The sequence below is a fragment of the Falco biarmicus genome, chromosome 1 (assembly GCF_023638135.1).
Source record: "Falco biarmicus isolate bFalBia1 chromosome 1, bFalBia1.pri, whole genome shotgun sequence".
NCBI lineage: Eukaryota > Metazoa > Chordata > Aves > Falconiformes > Falconidae > Falco > Falco biarmicus.
The window spans coordinates 23525343-23547599 of NC_079288.1; the positions used below are offsets into that span (position 1 = coordinate 23525343).

Consider the following 22257-nt stretch of genomic DNA (forward strand, 5'->3'; position numbering starts at 1 on the left):
GCTCTTGCTCCCACCGAGTATTGATAGGCGTAATCCTATTTATTGTGTTGGTCCCGACTGCCCTGGCAAAAGCAGCGGGATTATGGATTTCCCTCCCATTCCTCACTCTTGCCCTTGCAGCCTGTTACAGAAATCATTACAGTGCAACAGCTAAGAGTCTGTATAAATGGTAAAGAAATACATCATCTGAAGGGGAACAGAGCCTTTGTTTATGTTTTTGGTAATCCTCGATATCAAAGGGAAAAATATTTTTGATTGTATTAATCCCATTAAGCCAAGACTAAGGACTTTCCCACTGTCGATAACACCAACGCTGCACTGCTGCACATGCAATTTAGCAAGTATAATCCCCACCTCCGTACCCTGGTCTTGAATTGCTTAAAGGCTTACGGTAAGATATCTTTGCTTCTGGTTTCGTTGCACGCTGTGAATGCAGGGGGCTGCTTTGACAAGTGTTAGTTCAAAGACAAAGTCATGGAGTGCTTGGTTAAAAACCTTTTCCGTGTGCGTTTGTCAGCAATCCTGGTTTTCCCCCTCCAGATGCCTCCCAGCATGCCCCGTCAGAAACGAGCGAGGATCCGGAGGTCGAGGTCACCATCGAAGGTTAGTTCTCCGGTTCATTGACTTCAGTCCATTGGGCGTTTTTACAGCCAAAAAAAATGTTTTACAATGCCTGCCTTACTTGTCACTGATTAAATAGGATCATGTGCCAGCGTTGCCTGCAGTTTGGATTCTTGCACTGCTTGGCAAACATACCCACTCCAGAAGTCTATGTTATACCACCATCGTGCACTGAAGCGTGTTGGACTTACTGGGCTGGTTTTGAAATGATGTGCGACAGATCTTTGCATATTTTTCAAGCCTCGGTAATGAAGAATACTCCTTATTTAATAGCATTTTTAGGTTTTAAAAAGATTTTGCATCATTCGTTCTGAAGAGCACATCCTTTTACAAGCACACTGTAGTTATATAAAATTTCTACATAACACTAGCTTCTGGGAAGAATTGTACCATAACAGAAATTATGAGTTACACATGTTAGTTGTTTCATATTGATAAATATGAGATAAAAAACACTAAACTTGGCACCTCCCTTTCTCATCTGAATAGCACTAAAGCCACTAACCAGTACCCTTGTGGGTTTTGTGCTAGGATGTGTGTTGGAGGTCAGCTTATTTCTTTTATTTGTGAATTATGTGTCCTGTAACTGCTTTAAAACACTTCTGAGATTAGCTTTTGCAAAGCTTGCTTCTGGAATGGGTAAGATTAAGACCACCAAATCAGTGATTTAGAAATTAGGTGATGCATTTTAGGACAAAGTTGATACTTCTGGCATTACTTTCACCATTTTGTAATCCAGCACTAAAAGAATTCTTACATTTCCTCAGCAGAAGTTCTGTGTATACATGTAAAAACCTTTACCACAAAAGTAAAAATGTTCTGAAAAGTTTTTCCTTTAACAGAATATAATGCAACCGCATAGGTGCGAGAGATGTCAATATGGACTATTACTTTTCCTACGTAAGGAAGTGCCGTTGGTGACCTGGGCAGATGCTATTCTGTGTGTGAAATTAACTTTAATTTTCTTAATTTTTCTGCTTGAACCATTACTTTTTCTCTAAGGTTGCAGGTATCGGTAATTGGACAGTATTAAAAACTGGTTAACTGGTAGGGAAGGTAGTGTTTCAAGTTGGGGAGTGACTGGCAAGGTAGCAGCTCACTGAAAAATAACTGGGGTTTGCAGTTTCCCCCCTGTCTGTGTGTGTTCGAGCCTGTTAAATGAATTTCAGTTTCATCCATCAATTTTACATGGGTTTGAAACCGGTTTTAGTGCCTTTGAGCTCTTCAAGATACAGCTTAGGTACTGGATTTCAAGACTTGTTACTGGAAGGTTATTTCCAATGAGAGAAAAAACTTGTAGTTTATGTCTGTACAGTTTATTTACAGATTTCTTTTTGTCATTTTACGGTCATGAGATGTCCAGTTGCGTTTCAGAACACAATATTATTTTCCTTAGGAAGTACAGATGAAGCTTTGCTCTTTGCTATCTTACAACTTGTGCTGGCTCTTTTATGCAAGTTGTTCCTACGCAGGCCAGTAGCTTTCTAAAGTTACTCAGATAAGTAATTCGTTGCAAAATGTGATGCATTTATACATAAAAATAATAATTTAAAGTTCAATACTTGCATTAGAGCTTTGAAATTCAAAGCAGTTCCAAGGGTGCACATGAGTTTCTCTGGACATAAACCAGATATTTTTATGTTTCTGTAAGATGATGATGACTACCTGCCCACTAACAAGAGACCGAAGAACACAGAGTCATCTAACGAAGCCACCAATACTGGGAGAAGAAAAGTGAGAGAGTTCAATTTTGGTAAGATAAAAATTGAAGATTATTTTGTCTCTGCTTTGTTTTGTAAAAAAGATACGACACAATTTCACGTGGCAGGGGTGGGACACGCCGGTGTGAGCATTCATGTAAGAGCCCAGGGCTCTCCGTAGATGCATTGCAGCAGTCTAATCGTCAGCAGCAGCAGCTACCTCTGCTTCTTGTTATTCCAAGTGACCGTCTAAATAGACACTGCAAGTGATTTCATAAAATGAAGATAAATCGAGATTTTTGCCAGCCGATTTGTTGGGCCAGAAGCAAAGCCTGTGTTTACTGGCGTGCTGAATTACAGCAAACGGGAGGGCAGGAGCCCGTCCGGCTGGTCTTTCTCCATACGTGCTGCGACCCACGAAGATGTGCGGAGGGGAGCCACATGTGGGAAGGAAGGTAACCAGATGATTTTGGTCCCTGACGACACACCAGCGGTTGGGGTCTTCTTGGCAGTGTTCTTTTAGCACACCTTCTGTGGAGTTCGCAGTGCAGAAACGCACCCCCACACCGTCGTTATTCTGGTTAAGGATACTTTATCCATGTGATGTGTCGCGGCCCCATACCTCTCGTTTATTTCTTGCTTTGGTTTGGTTTCTGGGCAGACAGCCCATGAATCTGTGTATTTCTGTGAGGTTCTGCATAATCGGGAATATGTCCTTTGGCACAGTGTTTGAGATGTTTATTAGGAATGCTGGGATTTGAGGTCAATTGAAAAATCCCCACAGAACCTCTCCTGACATCTGTTTTGCGTGAAACATGTTATTTCATGCTAATTTCAGTGAAAATGAATAAAACATTGTTGCGAGCTCTATTCTCAAAAGATGGCTAATACTAATAGGCAGTTCCACGTGTAGCATCAGTTAGTTTTGGTTGGGTCAGGCCAACATAACGGCAGTGTTAGTAGAGGAGGAGATGGAGCCGTTAATACTGCAGAAGCGTTTGCTGGAATATATTCCCTTAGCAGAAAAAAGCATCTAAGCTTGGCAGGCCGGCAGTGTTTGGGGAGAACAGGCGGTGAGGCTGATGAGAGCAAAGGTAATAAAATATGTGGATGATAAAAGTTTGATCTTTCGATGTTGAAACGCCGATTAAAGGACTTCTCACAGCTTATCTGCTCGCCGTTGCTTCTGAGTTGACTTGGTAGATTCTCCCTCTGAGCTGTTCTCAAGTAAACTGCTCCTACCCACCAGCGGTGCAGTTTTTGCAGCTCACAGGTTATCAGAGTTCTTTAGACCTGGGCTTCCTAAGTTGTGTTGAGGTTGTTGTCCCTCCTAGTCACTTCTGGGGTTCGCCTGCGGACAGCGGGGCTTCTCTGCGGCATTGCAAGGTCTGCATAAAGCACAGAATGAACGTGAGAAGCTGTCATGAGAAAGAACAAGTGTTGGTAGGTTGCAGTGCTGCTGTTGGGACGTTACAGAAGACTTTGCACCTTTGTCTAATGAAATCTAATATTAGATATTTGGAGAGGAGAAAGGAGGTGTTTAATTCTGTCACGAGTCGCTGCAGAATGACAAAGGCACACGTGCTGGGAGGGAGCTAGAGGTGCTTGAGAGACAAACCTCCTCTCATCTGATGACTTTTCAGTGTTTTCTACAACAGAGATGCAGATGTTTGTTGGCTGTGAGTTGGAGACACTGACTTTACATCAGCCCCGAGTCAGAGGTCAGGTACCGCGGGTGGCCTGAGAAACAGGGGGATGTGCTGTGCCCTTAGTTTTCATGGAAACAAGAAAAAAAGATAATTGTACCCGGGGCGGGGGATGAAAAATGTCTGGTAAAATGCTTGATAGCAACGGATAATCTTTGGAGAAGGGAGGTTGGATTTCAAAAATACTTCTGAATCAGCTATTTAAGGTTAAGAATACCTTTGCTGAAACGAATTGCCATTGTCAGTAAAAATACCTTTCTGTGGTTTTTTGCGTGCTTAGAGATTTTATCAAAAGCTCAGAAGCTTCAAGCTGTGTTTTGCAGTTGTGTCATACCAGTTTAGTGGAAAAAAGTCCCTTAGCTGTTGTCTCACTACGACAGTGATGGGAAGTGTGCATGGTTTTTCCCCATTTTGACATGCCCCTGAACACGGGTTTTGCCAGCCTGCAGCGTCGTTGGAATTGCTATGTGGTTTTCCTTTTATTTCCCCCCAGAGCACTGTGTGGTGTGTTGATGGGAACAGGAATGTGCTTAGTACCTGAGCGACGTTTTGTGTGCATTGTGCAGGTTGCCCCTGCTGACATGGGCGTTATCCTGGAGCACGTCCCCAAGGAGCAGAGGATGGGCTAAACTGAAGAGACCGTGGACAGGCTGGGAAGGTTTTCAGGGTTGTTATTTATTTGGGGTGGTGTTGCCCATGTGTCAGAAGGTGTGTGTATAGGAACAGAAGGCAGCTACCACTTCCCTTGGTGCCTACAAGAAAACTAAACTGCTTTGCAGGGTGTTTGCAAAAAAAAAAAAACAAAAAAAACCAGAGGATCAGCTTAGCTTTGTGGTGGGTCTTCAGCTTCGCGACATGTGTGACAAAAGGATGTTTTTACAGTAATTGGTCTGAATCCAAGAGGTTAATAATGCTAGCAATCTAATTGGAAATCATGCTGATTGATAACTCCTCTGAATTTTTATTTTCTCTTGCCTTACTTGGCAATGTGCTCATCAAATACAAAAATAGCTAAAAAACCCAGTGTACTGATCAAAATGTTTTTTGAATGCCTATGCTCTGGTCTAGCCACCACTCCAAATAAACGTGTCAGTATTGCGGTGTGTTCAATTATTAATCCTGTAGTGTTTCCGTTGGAGAGGGGCCATGGAAGTAGTTGCTTGAAAAGATTCACATGGAATATTTGGCCAGGGATTGCGGGGCTTGGTGGCAAGAAGCTAAAGAAAAAGAAGCCTTGACAACTTCATGGCTCACATAGGAATGCTCTCATGAGCGTGCTAATGAGCAGAGGGAGACCAGGCTGGGTGGGAGCAGCTTCTGAAATTGCAGCAACAACCAATATTCGGAAGAGTGGTTATTTCTGTGCTTTTTTACGGTTGCTCTATAATGCAGCGTGACATTCTTCCTGGCTGCTCTCCCTCTGACAAAAGCCAGCCTGAGTTTTAGGGGAGATCGCTCACCACGTTTGCCACAGAGCTGGGTGAACTGAAGGGATCGCAGCTCCTCTGGGTGACAATCTGGGGTGACACAGCTGCCTTGGGGAACCCTTGTCCCAGCACCGTCCCTGTGTGCTCCCCAGCTCCGTGGAGTAAAGCAGCATTTCCACTTCAGGCCAGGAAGTATTTTCCTGATTCTTCCTGCTAAAGCTGCTGTTGATGCAGTGTTGATGCATCTGCAGGTAAAGGGGGAAATACTACAACGTTGATGGGTGCAGGAATAGAAAACATTGAGCCCAAGACGTGTTTATCAGCTAAGAAGCTGTGCACTACAGGGGAACGGTAAAAAGGGTGGCAAAAACAATTATATATATTTATCCACAGGGGGTGTTTTCCTTCAAAATATAAACAGGTTAATTGATGTAGGTGGTACACCAGGTAACTAGAATAAAAAGTTTAGGTGTGGGTGCGAGGCAGCATGCAAAAACACTCTTTCCCCCTTAAACCAGGTCTTATTCTTGCCCACATCTGAAGCGTGCTGTCCTATTGATACCCATGAAATTATATTTTAAAAAGTAAAAGCTTAAACATGGCCACCAAAGTTGTGTACATTGGTCTGAGAATGAATATTTAAACCCCTTTCGATACGGACTCAAAACTCAGTCCTCCGTCTTGTCTGATACAAGATTTTTTTGACAACTGGAAGTGTAATAGCTTGAATGGCCTCATTTTTTGACTTCTGTCGTTACTAGATTCAAGTCTTTGGTGTTAGAAATAAGGTGTAAGTACACTTGCTTATTAACTTGTTCTTAAAAGGCCAGCCAGCATCTGGTACCATCTACAAAAGGATTGTGGCATTTAAGAGCATTGAGACAGGACGAAAAGCTGTGAAAACATCCAGTCTCTGTCACAGGCAGAAAATGAGATGTTAAAATTCTGCCATTTAATCCAGCTTTCCATGGAACACACGATTGGATTTGGATAACTTCTGTCTTGCAGCCTGTATCTTCTTTCAGAAAGAGGATTTATGGGCATGTTTTGCAACATCAGGACTTGGAGAAATGCTGGATTAAGGTAGAGGATGGCACGGTACCTCCTGACCCAGATAGTTGTACAGATTTGCACCAAAACAACTTCATGTACTTGCTGTAAGCTTTATCAGGCTTCACTAATTAAGCTTTTCAGCACCCAGCTTTAGATAACTACCAACAGCAGCTGCAAACTGACTTTACCCTGATGCCAGCGAGAGCTGCTGACCGAGCCATCAAAGAGAAACCAGTTTGGGAAGTTACTTTGGCCTCATTTATGTTTGGATTTGCTTTTATTATTTATTTTTTTTTCCCCAAACGTGATTTAATATCTGCACAAGTTTTGGAGGTAATCTTAAAGCTTTTGTTCTGTCCTTTTTCTTCCTGAATGTGTCCATACATGTGAAGGTATAGCCTGTACCGTACTCCACGGGCACTTGTGTGCAAGCAAGCAGTAAAATCACATGGCGTGTTTTCAGTCTGTAGCCTGATGTGTCCTCCTCTTTTCTTTGCAGAGAAATGGAATGCGCGAATTACAGACTTGAGAAAGCAAGTTGAAGAGCTGTTTGAAAAAAAATACGGTATGTGTTCCACTCCAGATGATCGCCTCTAGTCCTTTGACACTGGAAATCACAGCCCTCTGGCGTGCAGCTTGTTGTTGGCTCAGGAGCACACCGCTGCTGACCGCGCCGAAGGGTGGCATATTATTAGAAGGCTTAAAACTGGGAAAAGTGGTTTTTTTTGATGAGCAGAGTGATTTCAATATTGAGTGCCTGTGTTTGGCGCCCAAGTGCAAAAGTTGATTCTGTTGTTTTTTTCAGTCGTGCTCAGTTTCCTGGAGCTCCAGCGTGCTCGTGTCTTGGGCACCCACATTGGAGAGAGTTGGCCTTTCTTCTGTAATTACACCGAGTCCTTAAGTGAAATAAACCTTTAAAATGGCTCTGGGGAGAAGTTACCACTCTTGGATTGTTCCTTTCTGATGATGATTGATTTTGCAGTGAGGCAAGAATTACATGTTAATGGTTCTTGGAGAGAAAAAGCAGCTCACGTGGCAGACTTTGGCATTTGTCTCCAGATGCTGCATCTAGACGTATTTTGTGTCCACAGACTGAAACAGCATCAGCAAGAATTTCAAAATAAATGGTGGTGCTGCTCTGCCCTACCAAGTGGAAGCGTGTGATTCAGCGTTATTACATGTGTTGGCTGTGACTGTCATCTGACGTGAAACAGCCCACTCAAAGCAATTCACGCCAAGTAAATAGAGCTCAGGGTGTGGTTTGCAGGATCTTAACTGCTCTAGAAAGGGGCATCGTTCTTGGGGAACTGCTTTAATTTTGGTTTTGGTGTTTACACGCAGCCAGCCAAAAAATCTGTTGCATATGGAACTATTCCTGACTTTACATAGCCAGCCACATTGTATGAAATTATCCCCTTTTTCCCTGTGGGTGACAGCACTTTATTGAGGCACAAACCAATTCCGTATCAGGTTCCAGTTCTTTCTATCCATATGAGCATGTGGTTTCCTATTTGCTGCGTTATCAGTTACCATTATCAGTTCTGGAAGTCCAAGATGCCCAGAACGATCCTGGAATTCGCTGCCTTCTGCAGCTCCGAAGTGTTGCGCAGGGTCGGTTGCGGTCATACTTTACAACTGTCTGAAAAAATAGTTATTTTTGTGTTCAGTTGTAAACAAAATGGGATTACTTTTTCTTTAAATACAAGGGAATGGCTCACAAATACAAATTTATAAAAAGGAAACCTATGTTCTATAGGATTTCTATGCAAAAATGTGTAGGGTTCCCAGTGTAAGAAGCCTTGCTGCGGGCGGTGATGCTGGTCGTGTTCTTAGGCTGTCGGAAGAGTATCTGCCAAAACATTCGCCGATTTAAGACAAGTAGAGACTCTCACTTGTAAAAACTTACCTGTTGTTAGTTACTTCTTTAAACACTTTTTCTTCTTCTTTTTTTTCTTCTTTTCTTCTTTTCTTCTTTTCTTTTTCTTTCTTCTTTTTTCTTCATTTTCTTTCTTCTTCTTTTCTCTTCTTTTCTCTTCTTTTCTCTTTTCCTTCTTTTTTCCTTCTTTTTTCTTCTTTTTTCTTTTTTTCGTCTTTTTTCTTCGTTCTTAATTTTCTTTCTTCTTTCCTCTTCTTTCCTCTTCTTTCCTCTTCTTTCCTCTTCTTTCCTCTTCTTTCCTCTTCCTTCCTCTTCCTTCCTCTTCCTTCCTCTTCCTTCCTCTTCCTTCCTCTTCCTTCCTCTTCCTTCCTCTTCCTTCCTCTTCCTTCCTCTTCCTTCCTCTTCCTTCCTCTTCCTTCCTCTTCCTTCCTCTTCTTTCCTCTTCTTCTTTCCTCTTCTTCTTTCCTTCTTTTTTCCTTCTTTTTTCCTTCTTTTTTCCTTCTTTTTTCCTTCTTTTTTCCTTCTTTTTTCCTTCTTTTTTCCTTCTTTTTTCCTTCTTTTTTCCTTCTTTTTTCCTTCTTTTTTCCTTCTTTTTTCCTTCTTTTTTCCTTCTTTTTTCCTTCTTTTTTCCTTCTTTTTTCCTTCTTTTTTCCTTCTTTTTTCCTTCTTTTTTCCTTCTTTTTTCCTTCTTTTTTCCTTCTTTTTTCCTTCTTTTTTCCTTCTTTTTTCCTTCTTTTTTCCTTCTTTTTTCCTTCTTTTTTCCTTCTTTTTTCCTTCTTTTTTCCTTCTTTTTTCCTTCTTTTTTCCTTCTTTTTTCTTTTCTTCTTTTTTCTTCTTTTTTTTCTTCTTTTTTCCCGCTGAAGCTGTTCATAATGCCGCGTCTTGACCTTTAGTGATGTTCTTGATTATTTATTTTTTTTGTCCCGTGGCTAACTGGTTCAAAACCACTCCTTGCCATCTGAGCCTTGCCTGCTGGGTTTGTTAATGCTTTTCACGACTTGTCACAGCAGCCTCGAGGGCTGAGAATAATGATTTTTAGTTTCTTGGAAGAGCCATATGACTGCAATAAAAATCTACTTTAATGAAGGACTGGTGTGAGGCACATCATCCCTTTTGGTGGTGGTTCTGCAGCTCCTTTGGCGCAGGTTTGAGGAAGGTGTCTTTAGTCTGTTTGCTGAAGAGTCATCTCCAAGTTCCTGTCCATCTCTCTGCGTATCTGTTCCATGTCTCCAGTTTTGGCTATCTTATATTTGGCAGTGGAAGCCAAGTCGAGTAGAAACACAGCTCTTCTCACAGTTTTCCAAAATTTTCATACTCAGGTCTCATCAGAATATAAGACTAAGAAACACAGGGTATTTTCAAAGCTTTCTTGTTTTGTGATAAACGTACCTAGAACTGTTCTGCTTTCAAGTGGCAGAAAGAGCGTGTTACCCAAACACCTTTAACCCTAAATTGTTTTATTGCTTTTAAGAACTTGTGAGTTAGCGGGAGCGGTTTGTATACACCGATGTCTGAACCATGGGCCATTTTTGCCTTTTAAGTTGCTTGAAAAGGCGCCCTGAGTAATTTTGTGTTCAGAAACGCAGGAATTTGCCCTCAACCTGGCCTTTCTCTCCTCAAATAGCTTTTGCATCGAATTTCCACAGCAAAACAACAGGATGTACCAAAGTGTTTGCAGACCAGTCGGACGGTAACAGAGAATTCTTGTTGCATGGGCCACAAAATTAACGGAGTTTCGTTTCTTAGAAAGAAACGAGCCCTCTTGGTATTTGCAAATCCTCATGTTCTGCAGGGTCTGCCAGCCTGGTAGCTGTATTGCTATGATTGCCATCCTCCGGACTTAAAATAAATACTTTTGGTTATTTCCCATTTGTGGGTGAATCTTTTCCTTGCTTTTCATTTGCTTCCCAGATTTCATCAGTTGGGCTATGCTTTTCTCAGGAGTGTTGGAAGTGTATTGTTTATTTCATCCACAGTTCCTTGGATTTCTAAAATACGCTGAAGTTTAGGAGTTCGCTCCAAAGAAGGGATGTGTGCCCCACCTCCAAGGCATTAATGACACTTCTACACCCAGTAGTAGTAACAAATAATAATAATCAGAGCTAATGAACTGAAACATGCTTGGTTTATCAAGTCTAGATAATTTCAGCTTTCACAATGTGCTGTTAAACAAAATCAAAATACTGTGAAACTTCACTGTTACACGTGCGGTCTCTGTTACTAAATGTTTGCAGAGTAAAGGGCAAAGAGGAGCATCTGTGTATGTATGCAGCTCTGCAGCTTGTTGACTGTGATGTGGAGTGATTTTGCTATAAAACAAAACCAAACCCCTACAAATATGAATTTGTATTTGCTTGCATGTTGAAATGTGCTGAGGGCAGTATTGCCCGTCTGTTCGTTTTAATGTATTTCAGAGGGGCATCAAACAGATAACTTGAGTAGAGCTACAAGGTAGTCTGATGTTTCTATTCTCCTTCTTTCTTAAAGCTCAAGCTATAAAAGCAAAAGGGCCAGTGTCTATCCCGTACCCACTCTTCCAGTCACATGTGGAGGACTTATATGTGGAAGGGCTCCCAGAAGGAATTCCCTTCAGGCGCCCATCCACCTATGGCATTCCCCGGCTTGAGAGGATACTTCTAGCAAAAGAGCGGATCCGGTTTGTGATTAAAAAGTAAGGAATTCTGCATTTTTGTTCGTCTGTTGCTCGTCATTCTCTGCTGGCTCTGCTCTGCTTCATTTTGTCTTCAAGAACTTCCAAATCGATTTCTAATGATGTGTTCTTTTGCTGTTACTAACAAGTAATGTGGATTTGATGTTCGCTCTGATAAATTCAGCTTATCAGATCACCAGAGCACCTTCTGAACAGATCTCTTCAATGGCATGGACTTCTTGTCCTGGGCACATCTCTTTGTACTGTTTTAATTTAATTGGTTGTAATACATGTTGAAAGCCATTGACTTGGGGATATTTCTGAGCATCCTGGCCTCAGTTTCAGCTTGGGCTTTTATTTTTTTTTCTCGCTGGAATGCCGTACCAAGGTGTCTATGGCCATATCTTTATGTAGCATCACCTGGGGCAGGCTTGAGCCCAAAATAGCTACTGGTTCATGTGATGTAGTTGGTTGCATGTCCTTGGTGTGTCTGGAGGTAGATCAGGTAGTGAACATGACGGGAGACCTTGGATGTAGATAGAAGTTCCTTGAGGGCTCCATTGCCTGCTGTAGCTAGCCTGCTATCTGTTACCTTTTATCTATTATGTCTATTATCTATTACGTCTGCCTTTAAAGGCGTGAGATGTCCTGGGCTCCCTCCGTTCTCTTTCTCTCCTTTCTTGTTTGACATCTTTCCTAGGACCACCCTGCATCACTTTCTGCAGAGGCAGGTGGGGCTGGAGGGCACCGATCCTGAACGCAGGGTGCACAGAGAGAGGTGCCTGCGCCGGTGGGTGCTGAGCACTGGCTCTGGGAGCTGCAGGGCACTTTGGGATCCAGCGCTGTGGTGGTGGGTGGGTATTTCCCTTGGAGGGTTGGGTGCTTGGCGTCAGATGGGCACAATGCTTCACGCTGCAGATGGGCATTGACAGTTTAAATGGAGCTTCTGTGGGTAACAACTGACGTTTTCCTTTTGTTCAGTGACGGAGGGTGTAATCCAAGGGTTTTCCAAGCAGAGAGGAGCCTGTTGGTTGCAGTGGTCAGGCTCAGCGTGGTGGTGGTGACAGCCCGTGCCTCTGTGCGTGCTGCCATCTGTGCGGGTCCTGCTTAAATTTGAGAGGTTTATGTTCATCCCTGTCATCCTAAGGCTTGCAGCTAACCAGAAAAGAGGAAGAAGTGTAGATCTACCTTCTCTCTCACTTAAAATCAAGCACTATATGTAGATTTTAATATTTATGCAATACTGACACCTGCTCTTGTCAAATTTGTCTTAGCTGTTAACAGTAATTAATTTACGCTGTTCATCAGTTTGGTAACGTGCGGCAACCGCAGCAGCTCAAAAAGCAGTTCAGCTCTATGAGAAATGTCAGAATTTAAAATTACTTTTGTTGTTGTTGTTCTGATATGGATAAAACAAGATGTATTTGGGAAATAGAAATGCCTGTTTTAAGATTTGAATTTTTAAAGGTTATTTTTTTTTTATATGCATCTTTGTTTCTGGTGAAGTGTGTTTTAGACCTCAGAGATACTTTTAACGTAATCTTGTGTGTTTCCGTGGAATGTTATGGCTCAGGCAGATATGAGTATCGGGTATGAAAAATGTTTTTGTCAGTAGGTTTCTAACCAGCTCTTACAGTACTTTGGTGCTAATTGGAATTTAAAGTTGGGGATTGTGACGTCCCCTGTTATGGTTTGGTTTCAGGTTGGTTTTTTTTTTCCTGCTGATCCTTCGGCTGTAAGTGTAGGCTGCAACATCTGGTTTATCAAAGTATATGTCACTGTTGAAGAACATTATCTTAAATCTTTTAGGCACGAGCTTTTGAATTCGACACAAGAAGACGGACCGTTGGACAAGCCTGTTGCAGGAGGTAGGTCTTTGAACGTGTGAGTTGTGCAAGCACGGCGTGATTTCCTATCCATCAGTTTTACCAGCAGTTGCCATGTGCTTTTCCTAAGAACACATTGCAAATAATTCCTCTTGTTCTGAATGTCCTGTAGCTGCAAAGTGACAGCAATTTTCCACTGGCTTGGCCCAGCCAGCGTGACTTAACGCTGCCAACTGATCTGCTTCAGCTAGCCAGAAGGAAAAAACAATGAACGAGGTTTTAGTCTGGGGGGATACAGAGAAAAGGCAGCAGTTCCCATAGTTCATGGAGTTTACTGGGTAGGGAACTGGCTGTAACGTGGAATAATTGTTTGCTTATGCGATTTGCCAAAATTAGATGAACTGAAATGCAGTAATGAACCATACTGGTTATAGTGACATTTGTTGTTGTCGAAATCTCATTTGCTGGGATGATGTGACTTCATTTTCACACCGCAGTGCAAAGACTGTGTCCTCACTGCTTTTGCCACCAGGAATGTTTCTCAGTAGATTCGTGCTCTTACAGGTTTTGGCTCCATTGAGCACCCATCCGAAAGTAACAAAAATGACAATGTGAAAACAAAACTACAAGAATAGTCTTTTATTACAGTTGCGCCCATGAACTTCTTTCCCCTCAATTCGGGAGAAAAAAAGTTTAGCATGGAAAAAAAATCAAGTTTCGAAAGAGTTGTGCCTTTGTATGGGCATTAGGGGGTAAATTACTTTCCTGGGCTTGTTTTTCTCTTGAGTTGCATTCTACTGTCTCTTGGACTTCAGGGTGGGTTTTTAATTGTCCAATTAAGCAAAGTGTTGAAAGCTTGTATGCCTGAACCAACACAAACAAGTTGCTCCCAGCCCCAAAATTTCTAACTGGCAACCTGAGCCTGGTTCAACTGTGAATTTTAAGTAATTCCAGAGAAATTCTTAGTTCAGACAGAGACACAAGCATATAAAAGGCAGTATCTGCACTACTGCAGCACCATTGTGTTGTATTATATACTCATAGTCTTCTGCTGTAAAAAGTGTGTCAAAGACTGTACTTAAAGTGAATGTTAAGGATCTAAATTAAGCTGAGAAATTATGTCATAAGGACGTCACTTTAACACGTGTGTAGGAATTAAACTTTTCCTGCAGTATCAGTTAACCTTGTGCCTTGAGTCTTAATAATCTGCTGTTCCTTCGAGCACCAAATCTGACTACAAAAATAGTAGGTAGGCTAACGACTGAGTCTTAAACTTAACTTTTATGTTAAGTTTATGTGGGTTTTTTTAATTAGTCCCTTTTCTCTGTTGTTTTTTGTTGTATTGAATATGGCTATACTGATTATGAAGACAAAGCAGATACGTTACATACCCCGTAAAACCCCTGCAGCTGAGAAGACTAGTGGTAACCCATTTTTATGGCAGTGTTATGAACAGTCACTTTATGTTGCTTGTCTCACTCACTGGTACTGATCCTATATTCCTGTGTGCCCTCTGCGTTATTTTGGAGAGGAGAGACCGTCTGTGGAAGCCGTTGATAGTATCCTGGGGACACAGCTCAGAAGGCAGCAGCTGTCTGAGCCTCCTTTCCCGCGGTTTGCTTTTCTCGCTGCTTGGATTCCCCCTTTCCCAGTAGCTCCCAGTCTCCTCTGCTGCCATCTCGGGAAGGAGAGCGATGGAGCACCAGCCTCTGCTCTGGGCTCCCTGCGGCTCCGTGTCCAGCGTCCTGCTCTGTCCCTTGCCCTGCCAGCTTGTCCCCCCCAGCGGGGAGGCATGGGGTGGGGGTGGGGGCTGTATTTGGGCTGCTGGAAGAAAGATGGTTTTCATTCACGTTCCTATGGGAAGCAGGCTGGTCAGGAAGGTTTATGAAATAGCCTCAGCCCTGAAGCCCTGAGGTGGCTGATATTGGCTCCAAGACAAAGTGATGGAGCGATGGTTTGGCTCAGGAAAGGGGAGGAGGAGTGTGAGCAGGTGCCAGTGAGGATGGTCCAGCCCAGAGCAGAGGATGCTTCTTGTATGCTGTCTAAACCCCCAGCATCGCAGCTCTCCAGGATCTTGTCTGACTGATGAGCTTCCACTTGATGGCAACAAAGACATTCAGAAGAAAAAAGTGATTTCTCTATGCCCTTTGATCCCTGTCACCTGGCACTGAGGGGACCGACAGGTTCTTTTAGGGATCCTTGCAGAATGACCATTGCAGTAAATGACAGTTACAATTAAAGTTTTATTTTTTATAACAGGATATTACAATTAGTATAGCATATATATTACAATTAGTATAGCATAGAATTTATGATTGGAATGGCACAGGATTTATACAAGCAGAATCAAGACAGCACAATCTATGAGTAGTGTAATACAGAATTCATAATACAACTTAACATATGGTTTCTAATCACCTGGACCCTCTGCAGATTGGGTCAGATCTTGTATCAGTACAACAATCACAATCTAGACTCAAAAACTATATAAAAGAAGAAGAGTCGCTCAACCCTTGGAGGAAGCAGAAGATGGTGGAGGTGTCCCTGGCCACGAAGGGGCCACAGGTCTCCGTGGCCGCCAGCAGCTTTGGTCTGAGCTCCCCTGTAGGACTTGGAACTGCTTGATTTTCGGGATGATGCTCTGCGTGCTGTTATGCTTCCCAGCTCCGTGCTGGGGACATCCCCACCACCGGGCTGGCCAGGTGCCTGGGACCTTCCAGGCCGGTGAGGAAGGGAGCAGTTGGCCTGGTGCACAGGAACCTTGAGGCTGGTAGAGAGGGAAAGAAGAAATTTCAATCTGTTTGGTTTGCTTGGTCCGTGGGACCTGAGGATGAGGGGAAGGGAACGGATACGTGACCCGCTCAGTCTCAGGGAATGGCTGCTTGCCTTGCAAACTGGCATTAGTTATGCTCACCGTGTCACCCGGGGTTGGGAGCAGGGGGGTACCGGTTGCAGTCCCAAATGATGAGCACACATGGGCAAACAAAAACAAAAGCTGTCACCATTCCCGCTGCCACAGGTGACAGCACTAACATTGCCGTTGTGCTCTGCTGCTGTGCCAGAGGAGCAGAACCCAGGCTCATGGCCATCCTCAGGTGCAAAACTGTGTCTCGTGAACTCCAAAGCTGTGTGGGTATCAGCCAATAAACAAAGATGCTCAAGTGATAAAATGACGGAAAAACTGTGTTTAATCTAGTTTATTGACCAGGATATGCCAATCTGCATAGCTGCCATGTGTTAGGTTCTGTATCTAAATGACAACTTAACTGATGCCTTAGGTGGTGTCCAGGAAGCATTTTGGAGAGTTGGAACTAAGCTGCTTGTCATCTCAAGAATGACAAAATCCCTAGAGTCACTGGGTGCAGTTATGCATCTCCATTTAAAAAGTATTGCCCACAAACTGGGAGAAACGGATGCTGGAAGTTCAGCGTGAATATACAGCAAGGAGCAAACTGCTGTGTGCACCCGTTGTAAAAGCTTGCTTTGGGGTTGTCAGTGCTTTGAAAATTCCTTGAAGGCAAGTGTTCATCCCATCTGCATACCAAATTCTGCACTGAGTATCAGGATAATTTTTTTAGAAAAGGAAGCTGGCAAAAACCCAATCGTATCTGCAAATGGGATCTACAGATTGGAGGCGGATGATGGAAGCTTTGCAGTTCCTCATGCCAACGCACTGTATGTATTTTGTAGCAAGAGTGATGTCACTGGTTCAATGGAATTTTTATACCGTTTTAATATTTTGTCATTTTTTTATAATTAATTTTTGTAGTTCTGAGTTGAAGCCATACTTCTTCCACGTAGTATTTTCTGGGTTACCTGAGAATGCAGGATGGTTATGCATGCTATAAACTGAATGACTGAAAATATAACCAAAATAATTAGGGAATGTTGTTTTTGTTCTGTGTCATGCTCAAATACAGTGAAAGAGGAGTGGTATGCCAGGATCACCAAACTGAGAAAGATGGTAGATCAACTCTTCTGTAAAAAGTTTGGTGAGAACACTATTATTGTTTTCTTTTCTTTTATGTCTCTGTATTTCTTGAAAGTTGTTTTCACTGTTCCTTTTGAACATCTACATGAATGAGACCTTTGATCAGCTTTTTCAAATATTTAACATCCTGGCAGCTGAGTGAAAAAGAGTGTATTAGTCTACTGTTTATACAGCAAGGCAAGTTCATAGTTAAATATATATGTCTTTTATGTGCAGCTCTTCTAATTGCTCTCAGTTCCTTCCTATTTGGATTTTTTTTTCCTTTGATGGTGAATAAAACAACTGTTTCTTTATTTATATCCATTGCAGTATCATTAAAATTAGTATTAGGACATTTTTATGTTCTCTCAGATGTAAAAAAAGAATCAGCTGCTTAAGAGCTAGAAGAAAATTGCACCATGAGATAGATAAATACAGATCTATAAAAAATAGATGAAAAACTTGGATAAAACCTCCGTATGATGCCCCAGCGAGGAACCTAGTGGTCTTCAGCAGCAGCAGCATGGTGCAGCAGGGTCGGTCATTACGGGTTTGATGTGCTGAGACTTGGACCCTGCTGGCTGTAGGTACCTTGTGTTGTCCCAGGCGCTGGGGTGACGATGACAACAGCCTGAAGAACTGTTAGCTTGGCTGGTTTTTAATTCAGTTTGATGGCCCTACTGCCCCATCACTGGGTGTATTTTGTTCCAACAGCCGAAGCCTTGGGGAGCACAGAGCCGAAAGCTGTTCCATACCAGAAATTCGAAGCCCACCCTACTGACCTGTACGTTGAAGGGCTGCCAGAGAACATCCCCTTCAGGAGTCCTTCCTGGTATGGAATCCCTCGCCTGGAAAAAATAATTCAAGTGAGCAACAGGATAAAATTTGTGATCAAAAGGTAAGTTGTTTGTTTTAATGTGTAAACATGTTCAGTTTTTTAAGAAAGAGGCCAAACGATCACCCTTGGTGTAAGCAAGCACTTGGTTTTGTTAAGTCGCGAAGCATTCAGCCTCTACTTACGTCGATTAAATATTAAATAGTTAAATATGTTATAATAAATATAAATATTGAAGATGAAATATTAAGTAGATTAAATATTCTGCATTATGAAGTGGGTATTTGCAATCCAGACAAGTCTTCCAAGGCACCTTTGTGGTGTGAAATACACAACAGAAAACCCCAAAATTTGCGCTGCGTGTCATGATAGGCAGCAGTATGTAATTTGTGTCAAAGATGGGGCAGATGATTTGTTTTTTGGTTGCAGGCCAGAGCTGCTAACGCTCACTTCGACCGAAGTTATTCATCCCATGTCGAAGACCCCAAGTAGGACATCGCCATGTCCAGGTGGGAATGGAAGGGTTTGGTGGGGAAACACACGTGGGTCAGTGCAACCTTTTCCAAGAATTAACGGTGCTGCATGGGTGTGCTGATGTGAAAAGAATTAACTGATGGTTGGGAAGGCGGGCAGCTTGCTGGTGCAGTGCAGCTGGCTTTGGATGACTGGAACGGGTCCTGCTCCGAGCTGGAGCTGCTCCCCTGGTCCGGAGCAGCGCCCTGGAGCCCTGGCACCCTTTGCAGCGCCTCTGGGCTCACATCAGGTTTCTGCTGGCCAGGAATTGTCCTGGCTTCTTGGAAGTGTGAAGTGCCTTTAACCCAGGAGAAGAATCAGATTGAGTTTTATTTGTGAGTGGTCTGGGTTGGACTGTGCCGGCACTTTCTCACTGCAGAAGCACATCGTGCAGATCTCATTAGGTTTTTCTAGGAGTGTGGATCTGTTTGATCCAGTGAGATCCAGCGCTGCCGGGGTATTTCCCCGCACTCATCTCGCTGGATAAACAAACTGCAGCTGTAGGAGATAACTGTGTTGAGCTCGCTGCAGCAAAAAAAAAAAAGGAAGGAATATGGTTTAATAGTCATGTAATCAGTAGTCGTCTTATCACCACATACTGTGGATTTTGTTTGGATTTTAGGAAAAGGCTCCTATTCAGCAAGAGGGTAGCTCAGTAGAAAAGACCGTGTTCAGTGTGAGCAGAAGGAAAAGGCAGCATCGGGGGTTTTTGGTTTTTTTTCTTTGTTTTGTTGCCAAAACCCTGACTGTCGTCAAATTTGACAATATAACTGGCAGTTTGACAATGCAGTAATAACAGCGGGTGCCAGTGACAGCAGTAAAAGGACAGCTGAGAAAACCCTCCTTGGGAAAGAACTGACACACAGTGGTCATGATTCTTAACACTCAGCCTGTCTGAATGTTGGGAATAACATTTCTTTTTTTGCCCTAGTGACTTCCACCAGATTTTTCACCGACTTGTAGGCGAGCCCGGTGTTAACCAGTGCCTGCATCACCTGCCGGGTGCAGGGTTTGGTGTCACACTGGCAAACCCAGCAGGGGTTCTCACTGCGGCTGCAAATTTTATGTTGCTAAAGAATGTTAGGCCTTTTTTAAAGCAAAATATTATTCTGTTGCAAAGTAAACACCAACAGACAACCTGCGAGCAGCACGTGGGCTGGGCTGTGGGCAGCCCCCCCGGCAGCACTGAGCCCAGTGCTGGCACATGGAGGGCAGGGAACGTGAGAGAGGGTCCGGAGGAGGCCACGGGGATGCTCAGAGGGTTGAAGCCCCTCTGCTATGGAGACATGCTGGGAGCACTGGGGAAGAGGCGGCTCCGGGAAGCCCTTATTGCAGCTCCCAGTACCCAAAGGGGCCAGCAGGGAAGCTGGAGCAGGGTTCTTGCAAGGGCATGTAGCAATAGCACAAGGGGGAATGTCTTTCAGCTGGAAGAGGGGAGATTTACATCAGCTCTTGGGAAGAAATTCTTCACTGTGAGGATGATGAGATGCCCAGATCCCTGGCAGTGCCCAAGGCCAGGCTGGACGGGGCTGGGAGCAGCCTGGGCTGGTGGGGGGTGTCCCTGCCCGTGGTGGGGGGTTGGAACAAAGTGATCTTCAAGGACCCTTCCAACCCAAACCATTCTAAAACTCTAAACATTTTAAATTTTTTTTAAAGTAAATTAGTCAATTGAGTTCCTTTGGCAGTAAGACTGCAATGCAGAATTTGGTATATTGTATATATAATGGTATATAAATGAATTAGGTATAAACATACATGCAGGTGTTCAATGCCTGTGAAATCTCTCAAATTGGTAGGCCAGATTGCAAAAAAGGTGCTAACACATCTTGCCTTGAAAATATAAGAAGCTAGAAATAAACAAGGTCAGGTAGTCTCTTAGTCAAAAATATGATTCAGAAACAAAAAAATTCTGTATCGCATCCTTCATGCCTGCTTTCCACAGCTCTGAATGGTTTTAGCTTGGTAGCAGTTAATTGTTATTTGTGGGTTATGATGAAAAATAATGAATTATGATGCTGTTCCTTAGAAAAGAAGTGGGTTTTATCACCGCTAGTGTCCTTTCTTCGCTACGTAAACTACAATTTGTCTGCTCTGGCTAGTGCTCCTATAATTGGCACTTATTTACAATAGAGAACAGGACTGAAGATGATTTTTTTTAATGCTAATGGAGATGTTTAGCAAAGCACTCTTTGAATCCTCATCTTCTTTTCTAAACAGTGTTATTCTTATGCACTATGATTAATTAATTCCATCTTTTTAAGAGCCACTAGAATGATTTCTTCCTGTGTCTAAAGGCTCTGAAGAACAAGTTGTCCCACTTGGGCTGATGTTTGATATTTGTAACTCCGTTGAAACAGATTTTCCATTATGTAGAGGGAATTGCGTGTTGTCATTTAAGCTGCCATTAATAATCATTACTCATTGTGTGTCCTTATGTGATTGTGTTGATAGTTTACAAGTTCTGGCATGGAAAGAAATGCGTTTGAGTGCCCCTTGTGTAGAACTGGGTAATGCTCTGACGTGTATCCATTCCTGGTTTTCAGTGAAAGAAGACTGGAACATCAGGATCACAAAGCTAAGGAAGCAAGTGGAAGAGATCTTTAATATGAAGTTCGGTGAGTTTAAAAAGTCATCTGTAAAAGGAGTTTTAAATTTTACTGGGCTTGTTTAAATGTCAGAAATGTACTAGGGCAGATACAGAAGTCCTGACTCCTCTTACCTACTTTTTACTGACTCTTGCCCATAACTGGCATAAATGACTTTATAACATCCTAGGCCGTGGTTTTTCTAGTTGTGTGGCAAGAGATGATGATATGTGCACAAAAAGCTTTTCAAAGGAAAACATTCTCAGAACAAAATACTCGGCACTGCAGGCTTCCATATTATCTGTAACCAGATGGACCATTCGCAGTTATTCTACAGAAAATAACAGAAAATCTATTTAAGTATATCTCTTGGGAGTTTTTTATTATCTCTGAGTAGCAGAGCTTCTCTCAGCCAAGCTTCTTAAAATCACTTGAGGTAAAATACCACCCATTTGAGTGTGTAAACTATCCTTAAATCTTTATTTTCAGCCCAAGCTCTGGGGCTTTCAGAGGCAGTGAAAGTTCCCTATCCTGTATTTGAATCAAACCCTGAGTACCTGTACGTCGAAGGCTTGCCAGAAGGAATCCCGTTCCGGAGTCCCACATGGTTTGGAATTCCACGCCTTGAAAGAATTATCCGTGAGAGTGGCAAAATCAAATTTGTTGTTAAAAAGTATGTTTGTAATTCAGTTATTTTTACTCCTGATTTTGAAGTTAATTTGAGTTTCTTCCCGGCGACTTGAAATGCTAACTAAATTCTGTTTCCATGAAACAGAAAGAACGTTTTACACGTGTGTTTTATCTTGTAAAAGGATAAACCTTCCTTATTAAACTTGCAGAGATGTATAAATTGCGTGTTTCATGCATCAAGGATCTAGGGGGGGAAATAACCTTGTTAACTGTCAGCTTTTTTCCTTCTTTTTCTCTATTTTTATGCTTGAATTAATCCCAGAAGAAAAATTACGGAGTAGAAAACGTAGCTTTACATTTTCTAACTTTTTTTGTGTTTATTGTCCATGGGGAGTCACCCATGCTTCTAGGAGAACTTGATTATAGAAAGCTGATAGTACGTAAATTGGAACGCAGCCGAATTCCGAGAAATCGGTAACATTTTTGCTGTGTTGTTTGTCTGGCGTGTGTAACTGGTTGTGTTCTGTTCGACTTCTAGGCCTGAGCTTGTCACTTCCTATTTGCCTCCAGGGCTGGCTAGTAAAATAAACACTAAAGGTAAACAATTAAGTGTTATTTGCTGCCATCAATTCATAATTGGTTCAACTGTGGTTGAAAAGTAGGGGTTTGCAAACAAAAGGCATTATTTAAACTGATCTAGCATAGTAGCCTCTAAGTCTGCTATTATTTGAAAAAGTTACTCAAAACGTAAATTTATTTACTTTTTACTTTAGGCTGTTCTAATACAGGAAATTGAATTTACCCCTTTTTTGACCATTTTTATTTTGCTTTTAATGGCCCAAACCATATTTAACTTACATACTTC

The 22257-nt window shown here is 42.5% G+C and overlaps 1 protein-coding gene across 3 annotated transcripts in view; it reads left to right on the forward strand.

Moving 5' to 3' along the window:
• Positions 1 to 22257, forward strand: part of GTF2I (general transcription factor IIi) — a 78915-nt gene that overhangs the window by 39783 nt on the left and 16875 nt on the right. For all 3 annotated transcript variants that reach the window (XM_056325469.1, XM_056325464.1, XM_056325478.1), the window contains 11 exons: positions 541 to 603; positions 2273 to 2374; positions 7007 to 7072; positions 10871 to 11054; positions 12843 to 12901; positions 16780 to 16851; positions 17544 to 17727; positions 18094 to 18173; positions 20721 to 20792; positions 21252 to 21435; positions 21931 to 21989. In XM_056325469.1, coding sequence (XP_056181444.1) covers positions 541 to 603; positions 2273 to 2374; positions 7007 to 7072; positions 10871 to 11054; positions 12843 to 12901; positions 16780 to 16851; positions 17544 to 17727; positions 18094 to 18173; positions 20721 to 20792; positions 21252 to 21435; positions 21931 to 21989 — 1125 coding nt within the window. The remainder of the gene's footprint in view (positions 1 to 540; positions 604 to 2272; positions 2375 to 7006; positions 7073 to 10870; positions 11055 to 12842; positions 12902 to 16779; positions 16852 to 17543; positions 17728 to 18093; positions 18174 to 20720; positions 20793 to 21251; positions 21436 to 21930; positions 21990 to 22257) is intronic.